We start from the raw sequence: 16,991 nt of genomic DNA, 5'->3' as shown, positions 1-16,991 counted from the left end.
GTTTTCAGTATAAATAAAATACATAAATGGAGTTTGGTTTTATTTTGTATTTGGCATAAGATATTAATTTCCCTCAGGCAGTGGTAGAAAGTTACTGAGGGTTACTATGATCTGTGTATAAAATATGGTATATGAAGCAGTTAACATTAAAATTGCTTACATTTAAATGTGTGAACCACAATGATCCGGTAATATATTTAAACACTGTCATGGGGCCAGTCTGCAAAAGCGTGCACTTTTACTTTGGATACTTTCAGTACATCTTGTTCCTTTTCCATTGCAAGTCTTCTAGCAATTAATTATTTCCACATATTTAATGTCATGAATTTGAACTACAGAAAAACATTTTCTCTGCTCCAAGTGCAAAGGTCGCATCTCCTCTTTATCAGTTTAGAGTTGTGTGTCGTATCGATGGACGAGCCGTGCAGCCGAGTTGTCAGCATTATTTGTGTTTGCGCTCAACTCTCCGCTTGCAGAAGGTGAGTTAGCAGATGGGCAGGACTGTGCAGTCACCATTCCCGGCGAGGACCACCGGTGGGAGTGCACCGCTGCTCAGAGCGGACTGGACCGCCGCAGGAAAAGACGCTCCCAGTCGCCGGAGTTAGCTGGCTAACTTGCCCGCTAGCTAATCTGAAGCTTAAAATGTCGACTCTCCGCGCTTTGCGAACTGAACGGGACGGTTGCAGAGTCGAGGGATCGTGCCATGAAATTACAGCGCCGTGTTGTTGATGTTTCCGAGCCTTGAGTTATGCTCTCACGAAAGAAAAGTAAAAACGAAGCGTCGAAACCAGCCGAGGTACACGGGAAATATGTGAAGAAGGAAACGTCGCCGCTCCTGAGAAGTAAGCGCAACAAGTAGTTAGCCTGCTAGCTCAAGTTAGCATCGGTTATCCTGCCAACGAAACTTAAGTTAGAGCTAAAAAGTACCGAACAAACAATAATCGACAGGTCGACGTGAATGTGTTGAAACATTTTGCCTCATTATTATGGCCCCCATGCCTGTAACCAACTGTTTAATCGCTGTTTTTTTAAACCGATCAAGTTGCTAACCTGGTAACTAGTTCCTTGCTAGCTAAGTGTTCATCTGATTGCTACATTAACTATCAGCTGCAGCTCAAAAGGAAAGTGAGATAACGGTAACATACACTTACTTAACTCCCCTGTTAAAGATCTTTTGAAGTTACAGTTTCTTTATTTGTACGAGTTTTCTGACTCTATAATCAGTGGAGTGTTTTACTGAAAAGTCAGGTTTGTTGCTCGTTAGCCTTGATGTCCATTGGTAGACAGTGAATGAGTGTTGTCATCTGCTCTGGACCGTCTGAGCGATGTTAAATACACCTTTAGTTAGAAAAAAAAGTGCCTTTTTAAATGACATCTAAATAGCTTTATATCATTAGCGGTAAACCTGTTGGTACTAACTACCTCTTAGGAGTGGCTGTAGAAGTATTATGAATATATACTTAAGTTAAAGTAGCAGTATTACTCTGTAAAGTACCACTTTGTAAGTATAGGTCCTGGTTTCAAAATTAAAAGTATGAAAGTATTGTCAGCATAGTGGAGTGGAGCTAATGTCAACTGCTTTAATAGTATAGTGTAATAAAATAGTCAGATATCTATTGTCAAAATAAATTAAATTTTATGACATATTTTGTTTTGTATAGTCAGTATTTATCTGCTCATGGCTACACTGCTGATAGCTGTTAAGTGAAAAGTGCAATCTTTTGCTCTGAAATGTAGTGGACTAAATACTCAAGTACCAGTACATCCAAACTGTTCATAAGCATAGTACTTTAGTAATTGTGCTTAATTAGATTCTTCCACTGGCCATTGCTGCTATGTCTGTGTTTTCATGTTGACAAATATTGACAGCTGCACTCTGCCTGTTAATCTGGTTGCAGATCTTATGCCCTCATTCATCCGCCATGGACCCACTATTCCCAGACGCACAGAGGTCCCTCTGCCAGAGATGGGGCCCTCTGCCTACCCGGTGGCACCCAGCCGGGAGCCTGTGGTGTCCCGCAACAAGAGTTTCCTCCGTACCCCTGTGCAGAGGCCTCCTCATGAAGTGGCCCGCAGAGAGAGCCATCGCATGTCAGCGCCCCCTTACCTGCCTCGCAGTCTGGGAGACCTGCCCCACGAGTATGGAGGCTCCTCACAATCCTTCCTCACAGACGTGAGCCCCATGTCCGAGAATGGAGACGCTGCCCGGTATTATTATCCCTCTGAACCTTGCTATGACAGCCAACCACACCAGCAGCAGCAGCAGCGCCAGCCCAGGAGGGTCCTGGACCGCTTTACTGAGGACTATAGATACTATGAGCACAATGAACACAATTTCCAAAGACTTCCCCGACAGCACACTCCCCCAGCTCCAAGCAGACCCCCTTCAGGTAAACATGAAATGTGTTTTGCTTCTCACTTTTTACAGTTTTGGTTTAGATGTTTCTTCTGTGTAGAAAAGTAATCAACAGGCAGGGACAAAAAAGTTGGAAGTAAGAAAGAACTCAAAATTTGACAAAGGTCCGGAATTGCATGCTTGAGCTGCACACATGGTTTTGGAAAGTACATGGCAGACAGTCATAGTCTCTTGCGGGACTAAAATTTGTGTTTTTATGGCTTTTTCTCTGCAAATTCTGTGGTATGAAAGTGGAGCAGTCATGTTTTAGTATGAGTGAAATCACACCAGGAAGTCTACAACTGTCCAGATTTTTTTTAGTAGATTTGAGAAAACTTTGCCAACTCTGGGGTCCAGAGAAAATGTTGCAGTTGAAGTAAAGTGGTTGCACTAATGTATGATTGCTGTTTTGAAATGGCAAAGTATTGTGGATGGATTGTGGACCACACATAGGCCTCTCTGAAAGAATGCAGGCTGGTGGTGATCACTGAACAGCAATTCTGTGTCAGTTTTTCTGGGGAATTAAATATTTTTTATCTCACTGCTCTACATCGTAAACTTTAGTGTGACGTAAGTGTGTAATTTCCATAAGATTGAATGTTTCAGGGGTCGAAGGAATTTTCCAGCCCACCCCAAACGACAGAGAACCTTTTATTTTGTGGCTGACTTGTCAACGTCGTGTATATGGTTTAGTATTATGTCTGGCCCACCTCTCACATATCAGGGAGCCTTGTTTGGAGCAAAGTCAAACAAGCATTACAGGGTTTGCATTTTTCACCTCTCTGTTTGCAGAATCTTTCTGCTGGCAAACTAGTAATTTGCAGACCGCCCCCAGTCAAATGTCTCAGCGTGCTCTCTGCTATGATTCATCTGTGTACACATGTACTGCTCTCTGTATAGTGGCATTGCACATGTAAGGCTAATGAGTTGTAAGCAGAGATGTTTTGAATTGAGCCAGATACTGAATGAATTATACAATAGATACATCGGAAACATTAGTTAGTGCAACAAGAAAAAAATGCATGATACAGAGTATGTGCAGATTGTAGTGCAGCAGCGTGTTCACCTGTCACACACACACAGGTGAGCTGCTGCACAGTGTAAAGGTGAACTGTAGGAATGATTTCCTGAAACGTTCTTTGTGAGTCTGTTAGAAACCTGCAGTGTGTTGTGGAGGGGATGTGACTTCCTGTTCCTCACTGACTCGTAGTCCCGGCCTCGTGAATGAGTTTAGTGATCCTGCTGGCATCTCTGGCACTGAAGCTGCTCCCACAGGCCTCTCACAGGCTGGTTGGAGATCTCCAGCATCTCGCTACATACCTTGATCTGAGCTTCCTCAAAAAAGTAGAGTCTGCTCGTCCTTTTCTTTATCTGCACAGCACACAGCATCAGCAGTGCCACAACTCCTGCCTCCTCACCCATCGTGATAATGGGTTTGGTCGCGGTTCTCCTCCTCCTGATTGCCCGTAATCACTATGAGCATTAATGATCTGATTAGCCACTCGTTTGCCTTGTCTCTACATTTCCCCCCTCAGTTATCAGAAGCATTTCCAAGCTGTGGTTGTTGCTAAAAGATCTGTGTTTACATTTACTGCTACTTTAAACTGATCTGGGATTTTTTTCCATTAGCCAGCTAAAATCTAAAATTGAGGAGCCTTGTATATTATGAATAATTTGATTGTAAGAATTTGTTGTTGGTGATTCATGTATTTGGCGACCACTGACTTGACGTCATGAAGTTACCCATTTAGTTTCTTTCTTTCTTTTGCTTCTGCCTCATCAGTATTAAATATAGTAAACTACTCTTGACCGTATCCAGTGAAATTCCTGTGATGCATCAAGCTTTGGGTCTGCAGTGAGTACGACGCTCTGCCATTTTTATGGAGAAAAGGGCAGAGATGATGATGATGATGATGAGGTGGTGGTGGAGGAGGAGGAGGAGGAGGGCATTTCTACAGAGCGCTCGCACATTCCAACCCTTCACTCAGCAGCTGGCAAAGAGCTCCGGCTCTGTTGCTGTCACTCTGGTGCAGAATTTATCAGATTGTAGCCGCCATTTTGCTGAGATGCTTCATTCGCCGCACATTCTGTCGTGTTTTCAACCCTCTTCTGGGTCCCCGCAGGCTCGTTCATTTTGAGTCACGATACTTCTCACTTAGTCCAAACTCATCCTCACAGCTGCCGTTGGTTCGACATTCCTCACTGACATTATTCACCAGTAAGAGCACAGGGCCTGTTGAGTGAGCCCACTGTCTGCTCTCGCAGAGTGTTGAGGAGGTGAGCGGCTTGTTCTCCTCCAGTGAAAGCCCCTCTGTGTGTGTGTCTGGCCATGCAGAGATCTCTCCCTTCCTGTCCCAAAGTAACAACACTCCCATTTCCTACCATTCATCAAACTGCGTTGGTCAGAATAAGATGCTCCGTCACCAGAGTCCTCCGGAGTCAAAGGGATTAAGCAACCCTGTCCACAATCACTGCAGCACTTAGAACGGCATCAGTCGTGCTTTAAGAGGTGATTCATTGCATTCCTCTCTTATCCCGCTGTATGTGCAGTTGCCACATCAGAGCGGCCTTTTAAATGCTGTACATTCCTTTCCTTTAAATGACATTTTCCCACACAGGCTGTTTTTAAGAAATTTTTAAAAAAATAATTTTGTCTTTCCCCAGAGGCACGGTTAGCTGGCAGCTGCTCTGCTGTATGTTTGTTCAGACATCTCTCTCTGCCTCTCTGCCTCCCTCTCCCTCCAGGTTTCTAAAAAAGAAATGTTTGTTTTCCTCAGGCATAGGTCGAATACAGGCCAAGTCCCTGGGGAACCTCTCCAGTCTAACGGGAGAGGACCTCCCACTTCCGGCCGGCTGGACCGTTGACTGGACCATCCGTGGCAGGAAGTACTACATCGACCACAACACTAACACTACACACTGGAGCCACCCTCTGGAGAGGGAAGGGCTCCCTCCAGGCTGGGAGAAGGTGGAGTCAGCTGAGTTTGGGGTCTACTACGTGGATCACATCAACAAGAGGGCACAGTATCGCCATCCCTGTGCTCCAAGGTATGTTCTTCAAGAATTATGTGTTAAATTAAGTTCCATGGTTTTCCATTTTTTATCCTTTTGCTTCTCCTTTTTAAGGTTCATACACTAACTAGTAAATGTCCATGCTGGTTTTAGTTTACATGGCATCAGAAGGCTACTTTGATATGGGTTAACAGCCCATTTTGTTGAGTTGTACATATCGGTTTGATGGGGTGAAATAAGGCATAAATACTATAATGTCTCTTCCAGTGTGCCTCGCTATGATCAGCCCCCACCACTACCGCCTCCTGTGACCTATCAGCCACGTCCCGCAGAGAGGAACCAGCCGGTGCTGGTCCCAGCTAACCCGTACCACACAGCCGAGATCCCAGACTGGCTGCAGGTGTACGCCCGCGCACCGCTAAAGTGAGTACTGCACATGTAACAAACACACAGACATCTTTCAGTGTTAAATGCGCGAATGGGTAGGTTTTACAGGGAAAGGTTCGAGTTCTGGGCGTCAGGATATGAAGTTATTGATGATCTGAATAGTGCAGATTGGAGACAGACATGATTCTCTTTTACATCAGGTATGACCACATCCTAAAATGGGAGTTGTTCCAGCTGGCAGACTTGGACACGTATCAGGGCATGCTGAAGCTGCTCTTCATGAAGGAGCTGGAGCACATCGTCAAATCGTACGAGGCGTACCGACAGGCGCTGCTGTCCGAGGTGGAGGCTCGCAAACAGCGGCAGCAGTGGTACGCCCAGCAGCCCAACAAGAACTTCATGGGGAACATGTGATGTGTGTGTGTGTGTGTGCGCGCAGCGGGGACGCCGCGCTGCCACACCTCTCTGAGGTTTCCACAGTTTGGGAGCGGTCAGGGTTTCTTTTGAAATCATGATTGACCCTTAATTGCCTCTTTACCAAACACATCTGTGCCTTCGCTTGATCCAAATATATCAGCCAGGAAGTTGAGACACACATTGGCGGGGGGCCCCTCTTACCCCCCCCCCCTCCGCCCCTTCTTACACTCAATTTATGAATGAGCATGTGACTGAAAAACACTGCAATGAAGAAAAAACAAACCTATAACGTGCTACATCTGGGGAGACTGCTTGTGGTGCCGTTTACAGCCGCTGCCCTGAGAACTGAATAGCTGTATGGATTTTTTGTTTTTAAGTCTGAGGAGAGCAGAGTCCGAGAAACTCTTAATATTTGTTCTGAAACATCCTGAGATTGTGCCTTTTCAGAAATAAAACGCAGCATTTCTACAATGTCTGCTCATATCGTGTATACACCAGCTACTCCGTCATTTTTTCCTGTGGGAGAAAACGACCGGCAGCTTCTTCTAATTGGTTCCCGTATGAAATACTTCATGACTATTTTTCCTTTGCTTCGTTACCCTCATAAACTGAAACCACACTCCTTTACATTAAACAAAAAGTGTGCATTTTTCTTTCTTTTTTTTTTTTTAATGACATACTGTATGCTTTATAAGACAATCCACCAAAACTTTAACAGATATTTAAGTTTTGATATGAAACACGTCTTTATTTAAAGACCTTTGATGGGTGAAGCATCACATTTGATGCAGTGGTTTGAGCATCTCTCGGCTCTTTGGCATTACTGTAAGTCAGGAATATTCTCGTGTTTGTGTGTATAATGAAACATAAATAAGCTACTGGAACTTTTTAAAACACTTCAGAAGTCACACAACGTTTGCCAAAGTGCAATTCAGTTTCATCTTGTTTCATTTTTTCTGGAAATTTCATGCCTTGGTGATGCCTTATTTTTACAGACTGACACATTTCTATTGTGATTACTTGGAAGTACAGGTTCTTGGAAGCTTATTCTATTGATTAGCAATAAATTAAACCTTTTTAAGTATTCAGAAATGTCTTAAAAGTCCTAGGTTTTGTAAGAAGCAAGAAAAAAAAAATACTAGTGGTTCATAGGACTTTTATATGAGAGTGAATGCAAGTCCGTACACTTCTGAATGTCCTAAAGGGGGTGTGTGATTGGGTAACAGTAGAATAGGTTTGTAAAAGAACCTTGGGCTTCTCTTCAGCGAGTCCTTTGCCATGCAAGAAGGTCTCGATCACGTCTTTTCAGAACAGTGTCATCAGTTTGTACATATCTCATTTTGTGGATTGCAAATACAGGACATAAGCAATAAAGTCTGCAGTGAAGAAAAATGCAGTTACGACCTCACAGTTGTTGCCTCCCGCTGCTCGTTTGCAGATTTTATTTTGAGCCACACGCAGAATCTGCAGCTCCCCTCGGCTCCGTGCGGCTTTCTCTGAAGTATGATCTTTGTGCTCAGCAGTTAAACTTCTGTAAAGAAAAATATTTTCATAATTGTTTTTGTATTTTTCTATCAAATGTAATTTTAAGAATTTTTAACAAGTCAATTGAACTTTTTTGTGTTAAAAAAAAACATCTTATTCAAAGCAGATTATTTTTGCTTCTTAAAGCGTCTGAAGGGAATCTGTAAAGAAATTACTCAAGTCTAGTTTTCATTAATTTGGTCCAACTTTATTGTTTATTTCTTTGTAACTGAAATGTTGCAGTGCATGTGCGGAAACTAAGCAGTGTTGACTTGGAAGAGCTCACCAAGAGGTTGATTCATTTGACCTTTCAGTGCACTGAGGCTCCCACGATATCCGGAGTTGATTTAAACGTTGATGAGGGCGGCTTCAGGAATGAGTTTTCAAATCCAGGAAAAAGGACGCTTTCTTTTTTCTTTTTCTTTTTTTTTTGACAGACAAAATCTTCCATCAATACGGAGCGTAAACTCAACACAGTGTAAACAAATGGTACTTTTTCGACTCATGAACGGACACAACACCGACAAAGTCATGAGGAAATGGGATTTTAAAACCTCACGAATCTTAAACTGGACTTAGATGGTTCTTTGTGTGAAGGCCTCACTGATGTTGATTATACATTGTGGAAGACTCAAGAAGCCACTCCGCTGCAGTGCCTTTAAATTTTCAACCCTTGAGGTCAGACCTCAGTATAAACTTGCTAAATATGCATGACAGTGTTCCTGTGCTGTTGGTGAGCAGATCTACATGGAGGAGAAAAAAAAAGAAAAAGAAAAAAAATTGATGCTGCAGCTCTATGTGATGCAGACATGTTACAGTGCAATGATTCTGGGTTATTCAATGAGCTAAAAATCAATGACCACAGTTATACAAATGTACAGTAACAGTCTACAAAGCCAAAGTATTCAAACACCAGAAAGTGCCGTCACAGATACAAGCCTTTTGTTTACAGATGCGAGCTCTTTTGGAAACACAGAAAGTCGGGGGCCTGGGCTCTTTCACCATGCAGCAGTTTTTCACAGATGATTCAACTTAAGTGCGTGAAGATGATGAAAGAGATGTGGAATGAGGATCCTTTTCCAGAGCGGGCCCGTCGCCCCGCCTAATAACATCTAGCTTTGATTCCTCTGTGGCCGCAGAATAGCTACATTCCTCGGATTTGCTCGAACATTCAGTGAGAAAACACAACAATGGTTTCAACCACCACCTCTACATCACAATGGAAACTAAACACACTCTTTCCCTTCGAGCCCAAAGGCAAAAAAACACACATACGGAGGATCGCCGGGACGCTGAGTAATTACAAAAGTGCGAGCGGACCATAAAGTGAGAGATAATGTCAGATGTGTTGTGTAAACTTTAAACTGTTCTTACTGTGTTTTTGTCCTTCCACCCGGTGCTGTTATTTCAAAGTTCACGCCAGCACAGAGCTGCTCCCTGATCCAGAACTCAAGTCAAAAGTAACGCCAACCTCCAAAACCAAACAAACATAGTGTTTACAACTAATAAATGTGCCGTTAATGTGTCTGCATGTAGCCAGGCTGCAGTAGATGTGAAATCATTTGTACATGTTATGGCACAATACCACTTTGTCACAACCATTAAAACTCAACTCTTTTTTTTTTTTTTTATAAAGTATACCTGGTTTTAGAGCTTAAAGATGACAGACATTAACCATTTACCATGCTGATGATGCTTGTAACGCTTCATTATTTAACATACAGTACATAATTTGGCTTTCAAACATTGCAGATCATAGATATTGTTTCTTATAAACAGCACTAAACTTCAAAGAACAGAACGACTGTCACAAAAATGGGGATTTCACAGATTAGGCTATACTCGTCAGGGACGAATGATGAGAAAAACCCGTCTGATATGAAATAAACAGCTGACTGGAGGTTGGATATGCCGAGGTCTCCTCTGGCAGAGAGCCTACAGTGTCTGTACAGGTGTTTACATTTTTTTTTTTCACACAGACAGAAGGTGAGAGACAATGATTCATGGCATCCATCGCTCGAAAGCAGGCACCCGCTGAGGAGATGCTCTGACACTGCCTATACATGAACATTATACAGTCCCTTACTAGGTTTAAAGTAGTGAACGTATTGGTGGACAGAGCCAATACCAGAATAAAAGAGCGCCTGATGGGTGAGGATGTTCCTCCGCCTCCCCTTCTTCTCCCTCCTCCTCCTCCCCTCCCTCCCCCCCCGGTGTCCATCATCAGAGAGTCCTTGCTGTGTTCTGTCTTTAATCAGTCCCTCTTCTTGTCCTGCTCCTCGGCAACCTCCTCCACCTGAGGCCCGGGGAAGGCGTGGTGGTACAGGTGCCTGTGATTGGCAGCTACATTATACAGCTTGTAGAGAGCCTGTGGAGCAGAGAGGGACACGGTGGTTACAGGCAGAAAGGGATACAGTCGAGCAACTTTAGGAGCAATGTGGATGGGTGAAATCAAGGCCAGATTAATCTGCTATTGGGCTTCAGGGCAAAACTGAGGGGCTGGGCCCCTGTTAACCTCGAGTTCTGGGGCAGTTGCCTGTTTGCTTTGTAACCCAGCCTTGGACAACGGTGACAAGAAGAGACAACATGTTCCCACTAGGACTGCAGCACTTACCTCATTTGTGCTCCCCTGCAGAGGCATTAAAAAGAAAAAAATACGTACAGCGTGAGCACATGCATGCATACACAACATAACACATACAGTTTGTAACACTTGTCAACAACAGTTGATTATTGCTGCGATGGAGCTGAGCTTGGACAGATTCTCTGCCCCTGATTTGATGGAGATTGTTGCCACCTAGTGGTTTAAAGATACCATATCACCTACAGTGAGTTACTAACAGAGGTGCACTTCAGTGTATAGTGCATGTCTTTGCCGTTCATAGTGCATTCTGGGGTTTTTCTTAACACAGAGCAATTTTAATAATAGATTCATTCAGTGAGAAAAGGCTCTTCCATTATTCATAAACTGAACTTGGTGAGTATTGAACATGAAGTATTGATAAAGTTAGACAGCCAGATTTGTTTTTTTTGTTTTTTTAATTAACATGAATGTTTTCGTTGATTTACCTGGTCCCACAGTGCACCAGCCACCTGGTCGATGACGGCGCCCAGTTCTCGGTATTCCCCGGAGTACCGGATATAGGCCCAGGTGCAGAGAGTGATCAGTGCCAGACCCAGGATCATGTTGCACAAGCTGGCAATGATGTCCACGCCCACAAAGCCTGTGATGCCCGCAGCCACATACATGACAAAGATGACCACGAACAGGGTGGCCGGCGTGCGGGCTGCGTGAAAAATGTTCTTGGAGTCATTGTGCTTGATGTACTGGACGAAGACCTCGTCGATCTCGCCCTCCAGCTGCTGCAGGTAGCGGCGGCTGAACTCCTCGCCTCCCATCTTCTTCACGCCCCGGAACACCTGCAGGGCCTCCTCTCTGATGACGCTGTGTCGGGCCTGCAGCTCGCTGGGGGCCAGGAAGGGCCGATCGCCGCCACAGACCTGGGGGACGGAAAAGGGAGGACGAATGAGGAAGGACCCTACAGCTGATGGTCAGTCTGGGATTTATATGAAAGTCCTGTTTATGTTTTCACCCACCTCCTCCATTTTCTTGTTGTATAGATCCTTTGCGGCTGCGACTGCTGCCAAATTATTTGCCTCCGCTGTAGCCTGAGAGGAGGCACGTGAAAATATATTGTTTATGTTGACACGATAGTGCAAGATAAGATTAACTTTCTTTATCCTTCAAGCTTCAAGTTTTACAGCATCAGAATTACAAGAACAGAGACAAAGATAAGTAACCAAAAAAAACTTTTTAAAACTAAAATATTATATATATTAGGTATTGTTTTTTTACCTGTAGCATGGACTTTGGATGTGGCAGCTCCTCGCCTTGGTAAATTTTGATGTACGCCTGAAATAAACAATGAAGACAAAGATCAGGAGAAGTAACCAATATAAGTGACTAATTAAATCAGAAATAAAAGGATATTTACAGTCACTGTTACACACAACAAAAGGACAATGTATGACTTTGTATCTGGTGCAAGGGGAAGGGGGCAGCATGTGATAATATTTTATAGTAACATGGTCCTTTGCTCTGACCTTGAAATATTCCACCAGGCCTCTGCAGGTGATTTTGCTGCCGTTGATCTCCTTCACGTCGATGTTACGAGGACTGAGGAGCCAGGGGACCAGGACCTTCAGGTTGTTTATGAACTCGCCGTCGATTTCTAGACGAGGATTAGAGGCGACAGCTGGTGAGTACGTACAGTATGTGCTGAAATTTAACAGCACGTTTGATCCATTATGCTTATTATCTGGTTGTGTGGGGTTGGTCCAGGTAATAAGTGGCAAAGATCAGCAACAGAAACGGGCAATTTAGTCTGTGCAGGAGCCCAACAAACAAAACACTTTGCTGTGTTTTCCTATTACATGCATTTCAAACCTGATAATTACAGCAGTTCATCAAAGAGTTAATGAAATAACCCCATGCTGTAAAACAAAGAGGTGGCTGGAGCGTACCTTTAATTCTTCCATCGAAGTGTGGGTTAGTGGCCACTTTGAGGCCGGGGTGAGGCATCAGGAAACAGGAGATGTTGGTGAAGCAGGAGTGGATGTGTTTCCGTACGTTCTGCAGCTCCTCGTGCTGGTTCTCTGAGATCTGCACCACAGACACAAACCACAGTTTGGTTTGGTTTGGTTTGGTTTGGTTTGGTGGTGAAACGTACAACACATGCAGCTGTGGAAACTGACGTGACAAGACTGACCTTCAGTCTCTTTTCAAGGAACTTCATGCCTCCCTCTTGTCCGTAGGGAAACTCGTATGGAAAACTCCAGTCCCGGACAAGGAAAATCATGGACTGGGAAAGAAAATGTACCAAGTCACTCTAATCCACGACACAACGTGCTCTAGATTTTGATCAAATCATATCTACAAATAATTCACAGCAGCCAGTCGACCCGTTTGAAATCTTTTTCAGTGATTAGCTAAACTTTCCACTGCTCAATAAATAACAAACCTCAATTCAATACTTCAAGCTGCATAAAATAAACACCAGTCATGACCTTTAAATGTCATTTACAGACATTTGTACTCAATCAGCAGACTGATGCAGCTCCAGCAAGTGAAACTGTTACAGTACCTGGAACGGTTTGAGGAAAGTCTCCTCCATCGCTAGTCTGCCATACTCAGTGAAAAGCTGAAATTAAGGAGATAAAACGAAATCAGTGACGATTAAGTCCACAGTCATCAGGTCAATAGGTCGACATCTGACAGTGTTACCTGCAAGTGCTGAAGGTCGTCCTCTTGTACATTCTGTGAGATGTTGTAAACCTGAAGAGGAACATTAGTTTAGTTACAGTAATATTTATTTAAAGCAGTGGACATATCCAACATCGTATGTCTATTCTGACAGTTGCTGGCACGTGTCAGTCCATCCCTAGAGCTACGCCACTATCTTGGCTAAAAATATATTCGTTCAATCCCATAAATATGCAGAGTCTTCACCACAGTAAAGCTGGGTCAGACGGGTCAAAGTCATCGTACCTGCATGGAGCTTATCATGGTGCTCAGAGCGAACACAGTGGCTGAATCCCGCAGCGTCGACTGGCTGTCAAACGTGCCCTGTGTGTCCATTAGCAATACAGCGACCTGTGTAATGAGACAGATGAAGACAATAACCTAAACCGCAAATTGGACTGTCTGCCTGTTTCTCCTGCCTCTGTTGTGCTGAGTGAAGTGAGTTGTAATATCGTGTGTGGATTATTAGAGGAGTGATCGAACTCCAGGGAATGTACAGGCAGAGAAAATGAGTAAAGCAGCTACCTCAGCTATTTGGTTTGGTTTTTAATGCAGCGCTAAAAAAATCTCGAAAGGACCAAACCATTGCTGAATTTAAGACGCAATATGGGTATGACATTATTATTATTATGCTTTAAAGGTGACAACCAGTAGCACTCAGCCTTTTCCTTTGGCTTGTTGTTGCCTTTTGTGCAGGCTAAAGATAGACACAGGCGTGAAAGAAGTCAGTTAGAAGTGTCTCAATGCAAAAATGACTTCCTTCACCGACCAAACTGTGGTTTCACGGGTCTGATTCTAAGTGCAGACATGTGCAACTATATGAATATGAGGGCGACAAGCAGTGAGAAAGAGTTGTCTTCTGCAAACCTGTTGCCAAGATTAATAAAAAGATAAAAAGAGGCTGTTTGAAGCAACAGGGAAAATTATGAATCATGCACAGTCAGACTTCACCTTTCTTCCATCTGGCTTGTCCACAAGAAAGACCTCGCTCCAGATCTGGATCCCGGTGGTCTCCCTCTCTGAGCCCCCCCTCCAAGAGAAGCCGGTCAGAGGCTCGTCTGCGTTTCCGAGCCAATCCTCAGAGGCCTGAGCACAAAGAGATCAAAAGGGTCAATTTATCTTATATGGTTTCTGATTAAATAATGAATGTTGCTTCTAATTATGAACTAAGTGTAGTAGGTAGGTAATCTGCTGACTTTTACACCCTGCAGAGACTGAATTTCTATAAAGAGAAGTGTGAATATTTTCTTCAGACCCAGACACTTACATGGTTGTACATGTAACGCAGCATAAAGTCCATGAGGAAGGACTTGCCCTTGCGGAAAGCCCCGGCCACAGAGATGGCCACCACCTCACGGTCTCTGACCTCCTCCGCCAGCAGGATGCGACTCAGCGCTGCCTCGTCCAGCTCGAAGGTGTGGTCGTCTTTGACCAGCAGCACCTGGACGGGCCGGGCTCGCCCGTCTGGCTCCTCCTCCTCCGAGCTCCAGTCGTAGACATTTTTGTCACTGAGGGACCCTGGAGGAACAAGTCCACTTAAATGTTACTACTGTGTATGAGGGAGTGAACAGCCAGAACTTCTTCACAGAGATGATAAGAAAACTCAGTGGTCCATTAGGCGAGCAGACAGGAAAGCCGAGTCCATTATTCCTTCCTGTTTGCCCCAGATCAATAGCTTCGCCTGCAAGCTTGTTAATAATCATAATGAATTATGCCATCCTGTCCTTCCCATCTGTTTGTGCCCAATGAGATCATGTGCATTCAGAGCTTTATCTGGAGCTTTCCAGGCAGTGACTCAGTGTGTTTCCAATCTCTGCTGTCTCATGTGGAAAGTGCATCCTGCATGACCGTCCTGATGCAGAGGTTTGGGGGAATTTTTTAGCTCCCTAATCCCACTCTTGTAATACATGCAAACTACTACTACAAACTTGGATCAGACAATGTACGGTCGGGACAGGATCTCTTGGTGAAAAAAGATTTTTAAAATCCTCATTCTCATCAACCACTTCAACCTCAGTGGCTGTGATGCTGATACTGAGGATGTAATTACAAATTTAAACATGACATACAACATAAGTCACACAAAGGCACAGTGACGGGCAAAAATTTGGGAACGTGATAAAAGATTAATGGCTGGTGATAAGAATGCACAGTGAATAATTTAAGGAGGAATCATCCAAGGTTTCCTCTCTGGCCTGAAGAGGACTGTCAGTTTGACTGCACATCTCCTCCTGCAAAGGCCTCACCCAGGCCCCGGCACTAGCCTGCCTGGTTAACCTGATCATGTTGCTGCTGCCCTTAAAGCAGCTGCAGACGTCAGAGGCACAGTCTGCTTAAAGTGGGTCAGACCAGATAAACTCTCAAATCACAAACTGCAGCATTTCCCCCGTTTTCCTCACTCCTAAAACAGTCATTCAGTCATTTGCACCCCCCCCCAGTCCCCATCCCCTCCCTTGCAGGCCTGTATTTAAAGATAACTTGGACCACAGAGTGATGTCAGTGCCAGTGAGGATGCTGGTTATGATCATAATCATGGTGGTGGAGGTGATAATGATGAAAGCAATAATGATTAGGGTGAAGATGATGGTGGTGACGGTGATGACAAGCTATTTACTGATGCAACATTACATAATTTCATGGCAGATGCACCGTAGACCATCATGAGAGGCTCACAGAGATAAACACAATAATGGGAGAAGGTTATTTTCAGGCCTTTTATGGTCCGGGCCGTCCCGAGAGCACATTTCCTGTGTGCTGATTACTGAACACATTTTGGTTATTTCATAGTAAAACATATTTATTTTTAAAAAATATCTCTGCTTTCTTATGCCTGACTGACCGACAGTCCTGCAGAGACAAACACAAACGTGGTGTATTCCTCACTGCCATGAAAATAAACACACCAATTCTGGTCTCACAAATTTTGTCGAGATGAAAAGCCTTTCATCATGGAGTCTAAAATAAACATGTAATTGGCTGCATTGCTTACACCCTCGACTCGAAGAGGAACGAAGGAAAAAAAAAACAGAGGTATGTGCGTCAAGGAAAGCGTCAAATATCAAATGCTGTACGTACACTCACCCCAGCTGTCTCTGTCTTTACGGTGCTTCGACATAATACTGTCCTTATATCCCTCTGTTTGTCCGTTAATGAGCGACCCTAGTCGGTAGTCATGAGTGTCGGGTGTGGGGAGGATGCCCTATCTCCACCGAAACGATGCTCGTATCGCAGGAGGAGGATGATGGAGCTTTTTTTTTTCCCAGAGCGTGATGCAGCGGTCACACATGCAGCCAGGTGGCGCTGTTGTCTGTTGTTCCTTCTCGCTGTAAAGTAGCAGCTTAATAATGCGAGGGGGAAACAATGACTGTGCTTCGCTGTTCGTTGTGTTAAAATAAACAAGTGCAACCACCAAGTATGGACCTTGCAACTGATGCCAAGGTTCTATCATTCAGCCTGTTCGTGGAAGTCACTCACGTGCATTTCCAGCTTCCGCCGTTAGGTGTCGCTAATTACACAGAGATTGGAAACATGCTGCTTTCGCGTACTATCGTAAATATTCACGCTCAAAGTAACAACATGCTTATTTATGAAACCGGCAGTGGTGTAGCAGTGCCAGAAATAGTGGAACCAACGACTTGAGGAGGGCGCTCAGAAATCCAGGATATAAAGATTTTTACCTTCAGTTTAAAAAGGTCAGTGACAACTTTAGATACTATTTGCTTTAAAGATTAAGGCTTTTCTTGCAAAACATACAATCTTATAAAGTACTATATACAATATAAAGTACTATATTATTCTTCTTATGCTGCTGCTGTCAAACTACAAACCAATTATTTCGATTTCTAATAACAAATACTTTCATTGTAGGATGTATGCTGTTGTAATTATTTCGCTATTTAGTGTTTAAATGTGGCTGTGGGACCAGGCATTGCGCTTTGTGCGGATTTTTCACTT

The 16,991-nt window shown here is 43.9% G+C and overlaps 2 protein-coding genes across 2 annotated transcripts; one reads left to right on the top strand and one right to left on the bottom strand.

The window, feature by feature from the left end:
- The first annotated feature begins 412 nt into the window (after positions 1 to 412).
- Positions 413 to 6,863, top strand: sav1 (salvador family WW domain containing protein 1). The gene is made up of 5 exons (XM_041060014.1): positions 413 to 842; positions 1,899 to 2,390; positions 5,173 to 5,443; positions 5,675 to 5,830; positions 5,995 to 6,863. The coding sequence occupies exons 1-5, from the start codon at positions 749 to 751 to the stop codon at positions 6,206 to 6,208; spliced, it is 1,227 nt and encodes a 408-aa protein (XP_040915948.1). The 5' UTR covers positions 413 to 748; the 3' UTR covers positions 6,209 to 6,863.
- A 3,111-nt stretch (positions 6,864 to 9,974) lies between these two features.
- On the bottom strand, positions 9,975 to 16,152 carry atl1 (atlastin GTPase 1). Its single transcript, XM_041061267.1, has 15 exons — positions 16,119 to 16,152; positions 15,881 to 15,884; positions 14,305 to 14,572; positions 13,989 to 14,123; positions 13,284 to 13,388; positions 13,020 to 13,070; positions 12,880 to 12,936; positions 12,505 to 12,597; positions 12,260 to 12,398; positions 11,840 to 11,967; positions 11,592 to 11,648; positions 11,333 to 11,404; positions 10,805 to 11,236; positions 10,350 to 10,364; positions 9,975 to 10,103 (listed from the first exon to the last, which is right to left on the bottom strand). Exons 1-15 carry the CDS (start codon positions 16,150 to 16,152, stop codon positions 9,990 to 9,992), a joined length of 1,704 nt encoding a protein of 567 aa, XP_040917201.1. The 3' UTR covers positions 9,975 to 9,989.
- Positions 16,153 to 16,991: the final 839 nt, after the last annotated feature.

Source organism: Toxotes jaculatrix, chromosome 17, assembly GCF_017976425.1.
Source record: "Toxotes jaculatrix isolate fToxJac2 chromosome 17, fToxJac2.pri, whole genome shotgun sequence".
Lineage (NCBI taxonomy): Eukaryota > Metazoa > Chordata > Actinopteri > Toxotidae > Toxotes > Toxotes jaculatrix.
The sequence above is the reverse complement of the archived record's forward strand: the minus strand, read 5'-3'. Positions and strand labels throughout refer to the sequence as shown.

What these genes read in the sequence shown, in the direction of transcription:
- atl1 (XM_041061267.1), bottom strand. Translation starts at nt 16,152, where the DNA reads ATGTCGAAGCACCGTAAAGACAGAGACAGCTGGG. An exon ending in ACGACCTTCAGCACTTGCAG is followed by an intron (nt 12,937 to 13,019) that starts GTAACACTGTCA and finishes CCTTAATTTCAG; the next exon opens with CTTTTCACTGAGTATGGCAG. An exon ending in TCCTTGAAAAGAGACTGAAG is followed by an intron (nt 12,399 to 12,504) that starts GTCAGTCTTGTC and finishes TCTGTGGTGCAG; the next exon opens with ATCTCAGAGAACCAGCACGA.
- sav1 (XM_041060014.1), top strand. Translation starts at nt 749, where the DNA reads ATGCTCTCACGAAAGAAAAGTAAAAACGAAGCGTCGAAACCAGCCGAG. An exon ending in TCCAAGCAGACCCCCTTCAG is followed by an intron (nt 2,391 to 5,172) that starts GTAAACATGAAA and finishes TGTTTTCCTCAG; the next exon opens with GCATAGGTCGAATACAGGCC. An exon ending in TACGCCCGCGCACCGCTAAA is followed by an intron (nt 5,831 to 5,994) that starts GTGAGTACTGCA and finishes CTTTTACATCAG; the next exon opens with GTATGACCACATCCTAAAAT.